This window comes from Aedes albopictus, chromosome 3 (genome assembly GCF_035046485.1).
Source record: "Aedes albopictus strain Foshan chromosome 3, AalbF5, whole genome shotgun sequence".
In the NCBI taxonomy this organism is placed as follows: domain Eukaryota; kingdom Metazoa; phylum Arthropoda; class Insecta; order Diptera; family Culicidae; genus Aedes; species Aedes albopictus.
This window is the reverse complement of record NC_085138.1, coordinates 35,344,596-35,361,701: the sequence shown is the minus strand read 5'-3', so window position 1 is coordinate 35,361,701 and position 17,106 is coordinate 35,344,596. Positions and strand designations below refer to the sequence as shown.

Here is a 17,106-nt window from a genome sequence, read left to right as displayed (position 1 = left end):
ACGATGGAACGGATCCGATCACAGCCAGACGTCACTGGTGGAGGGCGGATGGAATCGAAGCTGCGGAAGCACGTGCAGTAGGATCGGTGGCGGTGTGCTTTAGGAGTAGAAGGAAGCGAGGTTTTTGGAGGAGACAGCTGTAACCGTGGGTGCGTATCACGAGTGAACGATTGTCAGGACGAATATTAAATGTATAAGAAAACGTTCTTTAAAGATCAGGTTCTAGCGTAGGGCAGCGTAGGTTAATTGCCTAATACATGGCCTCTCAAACAAAAGATTTCTTTTATTATCACGACAACGAAAGAAGAGATGACAAAAACTCGTAACAAGGTTCTGACGTCGATAATGTCGGAGAAGTGCCGTCCGTCAATCAGAACGTGGTCGATTTGAGATTCCGTCTGCTGTGGTGATCTCCAGGTGCAACGATAAGAGAGGCTGTGTTGGAAAAAGGTGCTACGTATGGCCATATTTTTGGAGGCGGCGAAATCAATGAGTCGTTGGCCGTTTTCGTTCGTCTGCTGGTGGGCGCTGAACTTACCAATCGTCGGTCTGAATTCCTCCGCCAGGCCTACCTGAGCGTTCAAATCTCCTATGATGATCTTGACGTCGTGGCTTGGGCAGCGATCGTACTCGCGTTCGAGCTGCGCGTAAAATGCGTCTTTGTCATCATCAGTACTTCCGGAGTGTGGGCTGTGCACGTTTATTATGCTGAAGCTGAAGAATCGGCCCTTGATCCTCAACCTGCACATTCTTTCGTCGATCGGCCACCAACTGATCACACGCCTCATATCACCCATCACGATGAAAGCTGTTCCCAGCTCGCGTGTGTTGCCGCAGCTCTGGTAGATGGTATGATTACCTCTAAAGACGCTCAGGTTTGCCGAAGCAAACCCCCTTCCCTGGCAGCCTACGACCAAAGTTCCCACCGGGTTGGTTACCCGATCTTCCCTAAGATTGCTCATAGTTTCCGGCCGGTACCACGGGGAGGTAGGGAAGGAGTTGCTGGGCAGAGACTAGTGGATCACAATGGGATCTGAATTGCGCAGCATACCCAGCCTTTACCGTGCCAGAGGATATATTCGCTAAATTGGCAAACTGTAAAGTTTTCAGCCAAATTGATTTTTCAGATGCCTTTCTGCAAGTGGTGGTCGACGAGAAGTTTCGTAAGCTGCTAACAATCAACGCTCACCGTGGACTCTACCTATACAACTGCCTTCCTCCAGGTGTAAAGATAGCTCCAGGGGCTTTCCAACTACTTATCGATACGATGTTTGGCAGACTTACTAGGGACATCTGGATATCTCGACGATGTTGTTGTAGACAGCAAAGACCAGGAGGAACATGACCGCAATCTTCGAGCAGTTCTCCAACGGATTAAAGATTTCGGGTTCACTATCCGACCCGAGAAGTGCTCCTTCCGTAAACCAGAAATCGACTATCTCAGGCTCATCATAGATGAAAACGGATTGCATCCGGATCCAGCAAAAATTGAGGCGATCCGCAAGCTTCCGCCTCCATCCGACGTATCAGGGGTACGCTATTTCCTTGGAGCGACTTATTATTATGGTAAATTCGTTCCTAATATGCGAGCGCTTCGCTACCCTCTCGATAGTCTCCTCAAATCCGAAGCGAAGTTCGTGTGGAGTTTTGCGGGTCAACAGGCTTTCGATCGTTTCAAGCAGATCCTCACTTCAGATCTGCTACTCACACATTTCGATCCGAAGAAAGAGATTATTGTATCTGCTGATGCGTTTTCGGTCGGTGTCGGGGCAACAATTAGCCATAAATTTCCCGACGGCTCTGTCAAGGTTATACAGCGTGCTTCAAGAGCACTTACTAAGGCGGAACAAAACTACAGCCAGCCGAGAGGGTTTGGCCATCATTTTTGCAGTAACAAAGTTCCACAAAATGATATTTGGTCGTTAGTTCCGTCTGCAAACTGACCACGCTCCACTACCTTGTATCTTCGGCCCTAAGGAGGGCATTCTAGTGTATACCTTGCTGCTTTACGATTTTGATATCTAGTACGTACCGACTGAGACGGGCTGCAAAACGGTGAGTCGATAAGGAGAGCATCCAATATAGCTCTGGTCCTCACAAGTTCCTACCTCATGCTTCCACGGGTCAAGCGATGACAAAGACCGCCAGCTAAGAGTTGTGTGCTTAGCTGGTAGTGCAGCCTGGGCACTGTTGTCCTTCTGACTTCAGCTAGATTGAGGAGGTACGATCCGAGTGTCTGTTCACCAAGGAGGTGCGGCTCAAACAGCGTCTGTTCTGGCATCCAGCGGCTGAGTAAGAAACGCTGGATCACGCCCAGCTAGATCCAAGGTGGTAGCCGCATCAGCGTGGTCGTCCCAGTGTTGGTTGGGACGTTAAACAGAACTGGCACGATGGCCCTCCGGCGAGACAGGAGTGTTGGCGTAGGCCCAATAAGCCACCCGTAAAAATTCCCATTGCGAATAACATCGGAGAAAATACGACTCGATACAATCGGCAAAGACCCTCGCGACGAAATAAGGACTACGATTGGAAACTTGGAACATGGAATTGCAAGTCACTAGGTTTCGCAGGATGTGACAGGATAATCTACGACGAACTACATCCCCGCAACTTCGACATCGTGGCGTTGCAGGAACTTTGTTGGACTGGACAGAAAGTGTGGAAAAGCGGGCATCGAGTGGCTACCTTCTACCAAAGCTGTGGCACCACCAATGAACTGGGAACAGGATTTATAGTGTTGGGCAAGATGCGACAACGTGTGATCGGGTGGCAGCCGATCAACGCAAGGATGTGCATGTTGAGAATTAAGGGCCGTTTCTTCAACTACAGCATCATCAACGTCCACTGCCCACACGAAGGGAGACCCGATGACGAGAAAGAAGCGTTCTACGCGCAGTTAGAGCAAACATACGATGGTTGCTCGCCGCGTGACGTGAAAATCGTTGTCGGCGACATGAACGCGCAGGTAGGAAGGGAGGAAATGTACAGACCGGTAATCGGGCGAAACAGCCTGCACGCCGTATCGAATGATAACGGCCAGCGATGCGTAAACTTTGCAGCCTCCCGTGGTATGGTAGTCCGAAGCACCTTCTTCCCCCGCAAAGATATCCACAAAGCCACCTGGAGATCACCCGACCATCAAACAGAAAACCAAATCGACCACGTTCTAATCGACGGTAAATTCTTCTCAGATATAACCAACGTCCGCACATACCGCAGTGCGAATATAGATTCGGATCACTACTTAGTCGCTGTATGCATGCGCTCAAAACTTTCGACAGTTATCACCACGCGTCGAAGTCGAACGCCGCGGCTCAACATCGAGCAACTTCGTAACGTAGAAGTGGCTCAAGACTACGCGCAGCAGTTAGCAGTGGCCCTACCAACGGAAGAGCAGCTTGGCGCAGCTACACTTGAATATGACTGGAGGGACATCCTATCCGCCATAGGTAGTACCTCGGCTACAGCACTAGGCTTCGCGACTCCGAATCACAGAAACGACTGGTACGACGGCGAATGTGAACAGTTGAAAAACGAGAAGAATGCAGCATGGGCGAGAATGCTGCAACACCGTACGAGAGCGAATGAGGCACGTTACAAACAGGCGCGGAACAGGCAGAACTCAGTCTTCCGGATGAAGAAGCGCCAGCAAGAAGAACGAGATCGCGAAGCGATGGAAGAGCTGTACCGCGCTAAGGGCACACGAAAGTTCTACGAGAAGCTGAACCGCTCGCGCAGAGGCTTTGTGCCACAAGCCGACATGTGCCGAGATAATCACGGGAATATTCTCACGAGCGAGCGTGAGGTGGTCGAGAGGTGGCGGCAGCATTACGATGAGCACCTCAATGGCGACGTTGCAAGTACCGAAGGTGGCGTGGTAACAGATCTAGGAGTATGTGCACAGGACGAAAGACTTCCGGCCCCTGGCCTTCAAGAGATTGAGGAGGAGGTTGGCCGGTTGAAAAACAACAAAGCCGCTGGAGCAGATCAACTACCAAGCGAGCTTCTAAAATACGGTGGAGAAGCACTGGTGAGAGCACTACACTGGGTCATTACCAAGATTTGGGAGGAGGAAGTATTACCGGAGGAATGGATGGAAGGTATCGTGTGTCCCATCTACAAAAAGGGCGACAAGTTGGATTGCGGGAACTACCGCGCGATCACACTACTGAGCGCTGCCTACAAGATACTCTCTCAAATTTTATGCCGCCGTCTATCACCGATTGCAAGAGAGTTCGTGGGGCAATATCAGGCTGGATTTATGGGTGAACGCGCTACAACGGACCAGATGTTCGCCATCCGCCAGGTGTTGCAGAAATGCCGCGAATACAACGTGCCCATACATCACTTGTTCATCGATTTCAAATCGGCGTATGATATAATCGATCGAGAACAGCTATGGCAGATTATGCACGAATACGGATTCCCGGATAAACTGATACGGTTGATCAAGGCGACGATGGATCGAGTGATGTGCGTAGTTCGAGTATCAGGGACACTCTCGAGTCCCTTCGAAACTCGCAGAGGGTTACGGCAAGGTGATGGTCTTTCGTGCTTGCTGTTCAACATTGCTTTGGAGGGTGTAATAAGAAGAGCGGGGATAAACACGAGTGGGACGGTTTTCACGAAGTCCTTTCAGCTGCTTGGTTTCGCCGATGATATTGATATTATTGCTCGTAAATTTGAGACGATGGCGGAAACGTACATCCGACTAAAGAGTGAAGCCAGGCGAATCGGATTAGTCATTAATGTGTCGAAAACAAAGTACATGATGGCAAAGGGCTCCAGGGAGGAATCACCGCGCCCGCCACCCCGAATTCATATCGACGGTGATGAAATCGAGGCGGTTGAAGAATTCGTGTACTTGGGCTCACTGGTGACCGCCGACAACGACACCAGCAGAGAAATTCAGAGGCGCATTGTGGCAGGAAATCGTTCTTACTTTGGACTCCGCAGAACTCTACGATCGAATAAAGTTCGCCGTAACACGAAGTTAACCATCTACAAAACGCTGATTAGACCGGTCGTCCTCTATGGGCACGAAACATGGACCCTACGTGCAGAGGACCAACGCGCCCTTGGAGTTTTCGAACGGAAGGTGTTGCGTACCATCTACGGCGGAGTGCAGATGGAAGACGGGACTTGGAGAAGGCGAATGAACCACGAGCTGCATCAGCTGCTGAGAGAACCAACCATCGTCCATACCGCGAAAATCGGGAGGCTACGGTGGGCGGGTCACGTCATCAGGATGTCGGATAGCAACCCGACTAAAATGGTTCTCGAGAGTCATCCGACCGGTACAAGAAGACGTGGAGCGCAGCGAGCTAGGTGGGTCGACCAAGTGGAGGACGATCTGCGGACCCTACGCAGAGTGCGGAACTGGAGACAATCAGCCATGGACCGAGTGGAATGGAGGCGGCTACTATGTACAGCAGAGGCCACCCCGGCCTTAGCCTGACCGGTAAGGTAAGTACCGACTGAGAAATTCGGCAACGCCGATCTTCTGTCTCGATTGATTAGTCAGCATGCAAGACCGGATGAAGACTACGTAATTGCCAGCGTTACTCTCGAGGAAGACGTCAGATCTGTAGCTGCGGATACGCTCAACGTTCTGCCTCTGAATTTCAAACTTGTTTCACAAGCCACCCAGGCAAATCCATTACTTCGCAAGGTAATGGCAACGGCTGGCCACAGCCTGAGCAAATCGAGCCGGGCATCAAACGATTCTGCGCTAGATAGGAATCTTTCACGGTAGTGGACGGATGCATTTTGTTCGCTGACCGACTCGTAAATCCAGCGCCGTTTCGGAAACGATGCTTGGACCAACTTCATCAAGGCCATCCCGGAATGCAACGAATGAAAGCAATAGCTAGGAGCTACGTGTACTGGCCATCGCTCGACGAGGACATCGTGGGCTACGTCATGGCGTGTCACCAGTGCGCGTCCGTTGCGAAATCTCCTCCTCACGCTCAGCCAGTGCCGTGGGCCGTGGCCCAAGCCAAGCGGTCCATGGTAACGTGTACACATCGACTACGCAGGACCAGTTGGCGGCGATAACTTCTTGGTTGTGGTCGATTCTTTGACTAAATGGCCATAAATTGTTCGAACGCACAGCATTAGTACCAAGGCTACGATTGCCATTCTACGTGGTATATTCGCCCGGCTAGTGATGCCGATTACCCTGGTGTCCGATAATGGAACTAGTTCGGATTTCGCAAGTTTCTGTGCAACGAACGGTGTGGAAGACCTCACTACAGCCTTATCATCCGCAGTCAAACGGCCAAGCAGAGCGTTTTGTAGACACCTTCCAAAGATCTGTGAAAAAAAATAAAGAGGGGGAGGAACGTTGGACGAAGCTTTAGACATCTTCTTGTTTATTTACAGGAGCACTCCAAACCGCTCCGTACCTAAAGGCAAGTCACCATCGGAGGCTTTGTTCGGACGTAAAATTCGAACTTGTCTTGAATTACTGCGCCCACCGTCAGCACTTTTGACGGTTGAAAATACACGCTCTGATGGACTGCAAAGATCATTCAATCGCAACGATACTGTATACGCAAAGGTATATTCGAGGAACACTTGGTCCTGAGTCGCCGGCGTTGTTCTCGAAAGAGTGGACGATGTAATATACAACGTTTGGACTGATACTCGCCAAATGCTACGTTCACACATAAATCAGCTGCGTAGTCGTAATTCTGCTAGTCGTTCAGGCGGCGACACAATTGACCAATCCAATTTCCTGTGTGGTAGTGGTTTGTGTTCAGATTTCCCGTGTTAATCTATCTGTAAGAACTTTGTAAACATCTTTTGTTCTCACGTATATGGATAGGCTTGCAGTAGGTTTAGTGAGACTTTTTTTGGACAACTCAATACGGCAGAATTGAGTTGTCCAAAAAATGTCTCACGAAACCTAATGCAAGCCTATCCATATACGTGAGAACAAAAGATGTTTACAAAGTTCTTACAGATAGATTAACACGGGAAATCTGAACACAAACCACTACCACACAGGAATTTGGATTGGTCAATACTGCGATTCGTCTTCCGTTAGATGTTCTTTTGTCAGCATGGGACTTAGCTCAGTCACCAAGAACGTTGCAAGAATACGGATCCGTTCCTTTGGTACCCGAGCCTACAGAGATGCATCAAATGAAATAGCATCGGAGGTGAGACCAGTTGTAGAGCAGCCTACGCCTTCTTCTACGTGTTCTTCTACGCCGAAATGTGACTCATCATCAAGCACCAACGTTATTGAGGTTCCAAGGATATCTGAGTCGTCTTCGAGGTCAACTTCTACAACATCTACTGGGTTTGAATCTGCGACCGAATCAGAACCTAAAGCAGTTCTACCACGGCGATCTTCTCTCCCGAGAAGGCAGCAACGATGCTTCGACCCTTATCAGCTATATTGAGAGGGGAGATGTTGTGGTCAACAGAACTGGATTGGCAACACTCCCGGTTGCACAACTACGTGATAAGTTTTAACGTTCCGTAATAAAATTGTTAAGTTTAAATCACGTACCTCTCACGTACGCGTTTTATGTCGGTTCGTCTACTTTACCGATTTTTATTAAATTTTCATGGCATCATCTACACATACTATACAGTAACTGTTAAGAAAATCAGCTGTTTGGATGCGTTCAATCAAAAGATGTACACTATGTTCTGTGGTGCGTTTTTTTCGAGTACAGGCATTATCCCACCTTACTCTAATTGAAGGGGGAGCGTGGTTATTCATGCGGCGCACTATCGCTATTGGTGCTGAATGGAGGCGCCAAGCCTTTCAAACAGTTTGCATTATTGGCAAAATCGGCTTAAGATGCGTTTTAGTTTATTGGTTTTTGTGCATAAACAAACAGTTGAAACTGTCTGGATCGTTCACGGGATGCAGTCCATGGCTTCGGTTTACGTCAAGAAGCCAAACAAAATTCATTATTATTTTCTATCTCTTTTCTTCATTACAGCTGCCGGAGGAAACATTCCTGTGCACTTCTCAGATTTTGATGCCCTACAAAATGGCACGCCAAAGAAAAAGATCAAGTAAAGTCGTGTTCGTACAAATATGCAAATGCCACGTGCTAACCTTTTAATTTCTCATTCAAGATGGAACAAACAGAAGCAGCACTGGCAACAGCAACAGCACCAGCAGCAACAACATTCACGAGGTGGTGCGGCCATCGGTGGTTCCAGCCGACACCAGTTCCGTGGTCCAGCAGATCAGTTTCCTAGTCAGAGCAACGAATTCCACGGGGGCCCCAAACGAAACCGCACCAGTCGACGACGCAATTGGATAAGCACAATCTAAAAGGCAGCGGGACGTCCTCTATGAATGTTGTGGCTTTTTTGCGGGACCCGCTCATTAGTTGAGTAATCTCAAAGTGTCCATTTGAAACGCCCCCCCAGTTAATTCGCCCAGACAGCAAGTGAACGACTGATGTACATTTTATTCGTTGTATTCTGTGTTTATAAGTTTTTTTTTACAACAAGCTGTTCAAGTAGGATCATTTTTTAAAATTTAGGTTATACTGTTCAACAAATTATCTGTAATCTCTACTCCTTGATTCTTCGCAAACGTACTACTTATAGGACTGGAGTATGGATAGAGCGCTACTGGCTTGCTAGAGACTAGGTCACTGCCATTCCCCTCCCCAGTTGTTTTTCTATACATATACGCTTAGGAAGTGAGCAGCTCCAACAAGGATTAGCTACCGTGCGTTGGGTGTGGTACTAATCAGTAATTAATGCATTTCGTTGAAGAGGCTGTTTTTATGCCAAAAATCAGATCTGTTTGGTTGCTTTACATTTGAAAGTAAATGTTGAAAATAGTTGCACAAAAAGCTCTTAGTATTCAATCAATTGGGCAGTCAAGCGAAGGTGGACATATTGCTAGTAATAACCATGAGTATTTATTATAAAGTAAAACATTTCTTAAGAAGCAATCATGTATTATAAAAACAAAAACTCGTAACAGTTACAATGCGAAGGTTGTGCGCATGCTATAAGTTAGTTGAGGTTTGTATGTAGACTCGTTTTTTGTAGAATTGCAACGCAAGCGTCCGGAATTGGACGTTGCCACCAAAAGTAGCACAAAACTGGAACAGAATGATAACTAATTCAAAGTCGACATGGAATGTGCTGCGATGGCAGGATCAGTTTCGCATTTTGAACAACAGCAGGTGCAGCTGTTTTTTTTTTTTTATTTCTACTTGCAAAAGATACAATGCAAACGGATTACCGCATACGATCAATAGAAGGGAACAGTAGAGCTGTTCTGGTTGCTTCAACGATTATATGAATACATCTGTAGATTCACTAGCTCATCATTGTGAGGTAAAACTCCTGAGACGTATCCGAAGTCCGAAACATCTCATTACAAGTGTACCAATTTTTGCTCGCGCTGTATATTTTCCCCACATTGTTCTCGCGCCTCACGTGCAGGGATTTCTCCAGGATTGCTTCCATTGATTATTTCTGGAATTACTTGATTGATTGATTGATTTATCTTTATTAAAGAGACTTTCAGCCCTTGGCTGGTTCGTCTCTATGAATTACTTCAGAGATTCCTCCAGGAATTTCTTTTGGCCATTCCTTCACGGATTCCGCCGGGTATTCCTTCAGGAATTTATCTGCAATCACTCCAGGAATTGCTTTTAGATTCCTTCGGGATTTCCTTCAGGGATTCCTCCCGGAGTTTCTCTGAAATTGTCCCAGGAATTCCTACGATTCACCTAAAAGGATTCCTGTAGGAAATGCCGCAGATATTCTTCCAGAAATTTCCCTAATGATTCCTCCAGGAGATTCTCCAGGATTCCTGCAGGAAACTTGGAGCAATTCTTGGAGGGATCTCTGAGAAATTTCTGGAAGGAACCTGTGGGAATTCCTGAAGGAACCCCTGGAGGAATTCAGTGTCAAATTGCTGGAGAAATCCCCAAAGGAAGTTCTGAAAGAATTTCTGTAAGCTTTATTCGATGAATTTTTGAAAAAAAAAAACCCTGGAAGATTCCCAAGTGGATTTCTGGAGTCTCTGGGGGATTTTCCCAGCGAATCTCTGGAAGAATTCCTGGTAAAATCTCTGAAGGAATACGTGTGAGAAACTATGAAACACTTCCGAAAGCAAGCCTTAGAGCAATCCACGGACTATTTCCTGGGAAAGTGGCAGGACGAATTCCTGGAGGGATCCTCCAAAACGTTTCGGAGGTACTCACTGGAAGACTTTTTGTAGCAATCCCAGGTGGAGTTCCTGGAGGAATCCCTTAAAAAATTTCGTGGAGGAATCCTAGCAGTAAAGACTGCCCAGAAAGTATGGACGCACCCAGTTTCCGTGAAAAATAATACATAGGGGGATTAGGGGCATAATGGACACCCGGGGCGAAATGGACACCCCTGTTTTTGCTGTAACCGTTGACTTTTATGTAAAACTTTTAATGCATAAGTGTAAAGGAACAAGTCAAGGCTCTGATTTTCAAAAGTACCATTTATATTCCTCCAAAATAACCAAAATATCTTTGAAATTAAAATATGTTTTTCATATGGTGAAATTCTTATAATTTCAAAGCAGCATCAAATAAGGTATCACGAGTGTTGAAGTGTGTCAATCATAAAATAAGTGAATTGTTACTTTATCTACATGTATACGAAGATTTAGCAATGGATGAAATATTTTATTTTTAGTCAGAATTTACCTAAAACAGCAATTTTAATGTTGTAGTCGATTCGGGGCGAAATGAACACTGGCAATTATCAATGGATGTACGCACATTGCAAACTGTTAGGCGTTTTAGAGAGTTTGGAATAAGTCAATTCGATTATTTTAGTCTAAAGTTTATTTAATTAACTTTAATGTTATGTAAACTCGTCTAAGATGGAGTATTATATCTGTGGTATTGATCTCCGTAGGCAAGTTACTTAACTGATCGATGTAACCAAAGAATTAGCATAAAATACGCAGGGGTGTCCATTATGCCCCGATGGGTGTCCATTTCGCCCCGCACCTTTCCTGCCAGCCCTAAAAAACACACGATTTACAATTCATTATTTCTTCACAAAAAAGACATTCTACCTGTTGTAAATCATTGAAAGACGTAGGAAACAAGTTAAAGTTGTAAGTCAACTGATAATATGTTAACTTTTATTATGTTATACAGGCCTAACGTACTCATTTGCTTAGGGTGTCCATTATGCCCCTAATCCCCCTAAGTGTTGAAAGTTCAATTTTTATTGGATATAGGGGGATTAGGGGCATAATGGACACCCTAAGCAAATGAGTAAGTTAGACCTGTATAACGAAGAAAAACTTAACATATTATCAGTTGGCTTACAACTTTAACTTGTTTCCTACGTATTTCCATCATTTACAGCAGGTAGAATGTCTTTACTGTGAAGAAATAACGAATTTAAAATCGTGTTTTTTTTGGGGCTGACAGGAAAGGTACGGGGCGAAATGGACACCCATCGGGGCATAATGGACACCCCTCCATATTATATGCTAATTCTTTGATTACATCGATCAGTTAAGTAATCTGCCTACGGAGATCAATTCCACAGATATAATACTCCATTTTAGACGAGTTTACATAACATCTAAGTTAATTAAATGAACTTTAGGCTAAAATAATCGGATTGACTTTTTCCAAACTATCTAAAACGCCTAACAGTATGCAATGCGTGTATATCCATTCGTAATTGCCAGTGTTCATTTCGCCCCGAATCGACTACAACATTAAAATTGCTATTTTAAGTAAATTCTGATAAAAAATACAACACTTCATCCATTGCTAAATCTCCGTATACATGTAGATAAGATAACAATTCTCTTGTTTTAATGGTGGACACACTCCGCCACTCGTAGTACCTTATTTGCTGCTGCTTCGAAATTATAAGAATTTCACCATATGAAAAACATATTTCAATTTCAATGATATTTACGTTATTTTGGAGCAATATAAATGGTTCTTTTGAAAAATAGAACGATGAATTGTTCCTTTACACTTATGCATTAAAAGTTTAACATAAAAGTCTACGGTTTCGCCAAAAACAGGGGTGTCCATTTTTTTTTTTTTTTAAGACACGGACACGTTCAATGCTTCCAGTGAGCTTTTCGCTCTTTGAAGGAAGCATGACACTAGACAACGGACTAGCATGCAACGCCCAGTGGCACAGCCGAAAACTTTTCCTGACAGCTGCGGCGGGAATCGAACCCGCGCTCCTCAGCACGATACGACTAAGAGCTTGGTGACCCTAGCCACACGACCACGGAGCCACCGGGTGTCCATTATGCCCCTAATCCCCCTATCGATTATCTTAGAGTAGTACATCAGATTAGCGTTCTCAAAATTTTCGATCTACTAGTTTTATGCTAGCTTGCGCAACTTCTTGCGGACATTCCTCATGAGATTCAGCACAGACTTCGTAGCGACTAGTTTTGACACTTTTTTCCAATCCTTTTCAAACTGTTGAATGGTATCTGCTGGCGAGACATATTTCCTTAGATGTGCCTTCGCCAATTCCCAAAAACCTTCGATTGGTAATTTGGAGGATTCATGTCCTTTGGAACGAATGAAACATTCTTTGTGTTGTACCATTCTACCGTTGATTTTGCATAATAACAAGATGCAAGATCTGGTCAGAAGATAACAGGATCCTTGTGGCTTCGAATCATGGGCAGAAGTCGTTTTTGCAAGCACTCTCTGATGTAGGTTTCACTGTTCATTGAAGCAGTTGTGATGAAAGGCTGCGAGATCTTACCACAGCTACAAATGGCTTGCCAGACCATAGCTTTCTTACCAAACTTTCCGACAAGAATGGATGTCTCAGACTGGTTCAATACTTCCCCTTCACGCACCGTATAATAATTGTGGCTCGGCAAGGGTTTGTAGTCAAACTTCACGTAAGTTTCGTCATCCATAACTATGCAGATCGAATTCCCAGCAAGCATTTTGTCATACAACTTTCGCACTCTGGGCCTGATCGATGCTTCTTGTTTCGGGATCCGTTACGGTTGCTTTTGCCTTTTATAGGTCCGAACATTCAAACGTCCTTTGGCACGTTGTACATTGGACTTCGAAGTGCCAACTTTTTTGGCCACATCCCGCTCTGATATCTCCTTCTTGTTTTCAAATGCCTTAATGATCCATTAATTCAAAAGAGGGTTAGCAGGACCTTTCTTCCGACCCGATTTCGGCTTATCCTTAAAGGTGTTATCCTCACCAAACTTTCTGGTCGCTGTTCGCACCGCCTTTTCACTTATTCCTTCCATTTTTGCCAACTTTCTCAGTGACATTCCGGCTTCTATACACCATTTGTGCACAATATTTCGACGCTGTTCCACGGAAAGTCCACACATTTTTAACACAACTGTTGGAATCGATCAAACCGTTCACTCAGCGAAAAAAACTAGCGAAATTCATCGAAATACCTTATGAAAATTTGCTATAACTAATTCTTATGGATGGCATAAAAATACCTTTTGAAAATTGATCGTGCTTGTTATGACAAATTTCATAAGAAAGACTTATGAAAAGAACAAAAAAATCTCAAAATGAAGCAGACTGGATTCGATTCATGAACGTCGGGATCACCGAGCCCGTGTTTTATCCACACGGCTACCGACGCTTGAGAATACCATGTTGCTAAACATGAATAAAAGCCAAGCTATGAGACGATTTTACGTCATAGAGTGACATTATGAAATTCATCTGAATCATTATGAATTATTTAAAGGCCGTTTCATAAGTTGAGCCTTATGGAAATCTTAAGGTTATTTGGCTGAGTGTACACAAATGATGAGCGAGAAAGGTAAACAACAGGATGCAGCCATAAAAAAGGACTAGTTATCAAATTTTGTGAATGGCAGCGGTTTTTGACTGCATCCATACTTTCTAGGGCAGACTTAATTGCCTGGATGAATCCCTGGGGGAATACCTAGAGGAATCTCAGAATAATTCCAGGAGAAATTTCAAAGGAACTCCTGGAGAAATACCTTAAAGAATTCCTAGTGACATGTTTAGTGAATTTACGAAAAATTGCTGGAGGAATCTCTATGGAATTCCTGGTGGAATTTGTTATGGAGTTTCAGAAGGATTCTTTGGAAGATTCCCTCGAGAATTTCCTGGAGGAATCCTTGGAGGATTTTCACAAGAAATCCCTTGAAGAGTTCCAGGAGGGATACTTGGAGGACTAGTGATAAAGTATGAATGAATTCCAAAAGGAGTCCCTGGAGGTATTCCTGGACGAATTCTTGGATGAATAGCTGGAGGAAATTTTGTAGAAATCGCTGGGAGAGTTCTTGGAGGAATCCATGGAGAAGTTCCTGGACAAATTTCCGAAGGAATGCTCCTAGGGAAATTCTTGGAGGAGTCCCTTTAGGAATTCCGGGAGGCATATCTTGAGGGATTCCTGGAGGAGTTTCTGAAGGAGTTCTAGAAAAGTCATAAAATGTTGCGATATTTTATTGGATTGTAGGTACTTCTTCAGGTAGCTCAGTTATAAATTGTAAATATGGCACCTAGATGAAATAAAGGAGAGACACTGAGCTGGTAGCGATATCAGTCAGTGCCTGGGGTTGGACAAGAAACCTCGTCTGTTTTTATTTCCAATATATTTTCCAAAAATTATTTAACTATCACAATTACAGGGTGACAAACCCCGAAACTTTTTTTTCATACTATAACATGAACTTCTTTTTTTTTTAATTTTGTCGAGCAGTGTAATAAAACATGGTAGACTGAGGTGGGCTGGTCACGTCACATGGTCACCGAAAGACCATAAGGGAAGGTAATATTCGGTAGAGAAGCAGAGAGAGGCCGGTGACTCCGTGGCAGAACGCGTACGTGATGGCGTTTTGTGGTTAAAGAGGACCGACCCAACTTTCAGAGTGACTAGAAGCGATTGGCCCAGGACCGAGTCCTGTGAAGGTGAATAATTCAGTCGGCGTTGATAATTCAACAACTTTTTCAACGACTATTCAATTCTAGAGGAACAGAATGTTTGTTCCAAGAATTTCTTTCAGGGATTTTGTGGGTTTTCCTATATTATTCCGATAGTTTCTCTAAGAGCTCTGCTAGAAATTTCTCCAAGATTTTTTAAGAGTCTCTTGGCGAAATTCTTTCCGATAATATTATTACCAAGACTTCTCGAAGAATTCTTCCAATAACTACACAAAGAACTACTAAAAAGACTGCTTCAAAACTTCTTCCTAATATTCCTCCAAGGACTACTCCAATGATTTATCTAAACATTGTTTTAATAATTTCTTCAGGAATCATTCTAGGAATTCCTCCTGAAATTACTTCAGAACCTCAAAGGAAATACATTCGAAAATTCCTCTATAAGTCTTGCAAGGGTATTTCCAGTAAATCTTCCAATGATCTCCATATGAATTCTTTTGCAGATTTCTCCAAAATTTCTTCCTAGGACTCTTTTCTAGAAATTATTAAAATTATATCTTCGGAAAGGTCTTTTGAGGTCCTTTTAATATTTTTTTTTGTAAAGATTCTTCCTTCAAGGAATTTTCCAAGAATATCTTTAAGATTTCTTGAAAAGATTCTTTTCTGAAGTAAAATCTTGAAGAAACTTTTTTCAGGAATCCTTGCAGTTATTCCTGTAGGAATCCTTCATCGAGAAGTTCATCCAGAAATTTCTGCATGGATTCATAGTAGAATTACCACTAGGAATTCTTGCTAGGATTCTTACAAAAAAGTTACTGGGTCCTCTAGACATTGTAAACTGACCTGGGGCTGCAAAACGGTGAGTCGATAAGGAGAGCGTCCAACATAGCTCTGGTCCTCACAAGTTCCTACCTCATGCTTCCACGGGTCAAGCGATGACAAAGACCGCCAGCTAAGAGTTGTGTGCTTAGCTGGTAGTGCAGCCTTTGGTACTGTTGTCCTTCTGACTTCAGCTAGATTGAGGAGGTACGATCCGAGCGTCTGTTCACCAAGGAGGTGCGGCTCAAATAGCGTCTGTTTTGGCATGCAGCGGATGGATAAGAAACGCTGCACCACGCCCAGCTAGATCCAAGGTGGTAGCCCCATCAGCGTGGTCGTTCTAATGTTGGTTGGGACGTTAAACAGAACTGGCACGATGGCCCTCCGGCGAGACAGGAGTGTTGGCGTAGGCCCAATAAGCCACCCGTAAAAATCCCTATTGCGAATAACATAGGAGAAAATAAGACTTGGTAAAACTTGGAACATGGTATTGCAAGTCACTAGGTTTCGCTGGATGTGACAGGATAATTTATGACGAACTACATCCCCGCAACTTCGACATCGTGGCGTTGCAGGAACTTTGTTGGACTGGACAGAAAGTGTGGTAAAGCGGGCATCGAGCGGCTACCTTCTACCAAAGCTGTGGCACCACCAATGAACTGGGAACAGTATTTATAGTGTTGGGCAAGATGCGACAACGTGTGATCGGGTGGCAGCCGATCAACGCAAGGATGTGCATGTTGAGAGTTCAGGGCCGTTTCTTCAACTACAGCATCATTAACGTCCACTGCCCTCACGAAGGGAGACCTAATGACGGGAAAGAAGCGTTCTAGGCGCAGTTAGAGCAAACATACGATGGTTGCTCGCCGCGTGACGTGAAAATTGTTGTCGGCGACATGAACGCGCAGGTAGGAAGGGAGGAAATCGGCCGGAACAGCCTGCATACTGTATCGAATGATAACGGCCAGCGATGCGTAAACTTTGCAGCCTTCCGTGGGTGGTATATGGTAGTCTGAAGCACCTTCTTCCCCCGCAAAGACATCCTCAAAGTCACCTGGAGATCACACGACCATCAAACAGAAAACCAAATCGACCACGTTCTAATTGACGCTAAATTCTTCTCGGATATAACCAATGTCCGCACATACCGCAATGCGAATATAGATTCGGATCACTATTTAGTCGCTCAAAACTTTCGACGGTTATTACCACGTGTTGAAGTTGAACGCCGCGGCTTAACATCGAACAGCTGCGTAACGTAGAAGTGGATCAAGACTACGCGCAGCAGTTAGCAGTGGCCCTACCAACGGAAGAGCAGCTTGGCGCAGCTACACTTGAAGATGGCTGGAGGGACATCCGATCCGCCATAGGTAGTACCTCGGCTACAGCACAAGGCTTCGCG

The 17,106-nt window shown here is 44.8% G+C and overlaps 1 protein-coding gene across 7 annotated transcripts in view; it reads left to right on the top strand.

The window, feature by feature from the left end:
- LOC109427338 (extracellular sulfatase SULF-1 homolog) overlaps positions 1 to 9,320 on the top strand; it is a 244,272-nt gene extending 234,952 nt beyond the window's left edge. For all 7 annotated transcript variants that reach the window (XM_062858925.1, XM_062858922.1, XM_062858924.1 and 4 more), the window contains exons 11-12: positions 7,965 to 8,040; positions 8,104 to 9,320. In XM_062858925.1, coding sequence (XP_062714909.1) covers positions 7,965 to 8,040; positions 8,104 to 8,305 — 278 coding nt within the window. In that variant the 3' untranslated portion in view covers positions 8,306 to 9,320. The remainder of the gene's footprint in view (positions 1 to 7,964; positions 8,041 to 8,103) is intronic.
- Positions 9,321 to 17,106: the final 7,786 nt, after the last annotated feature.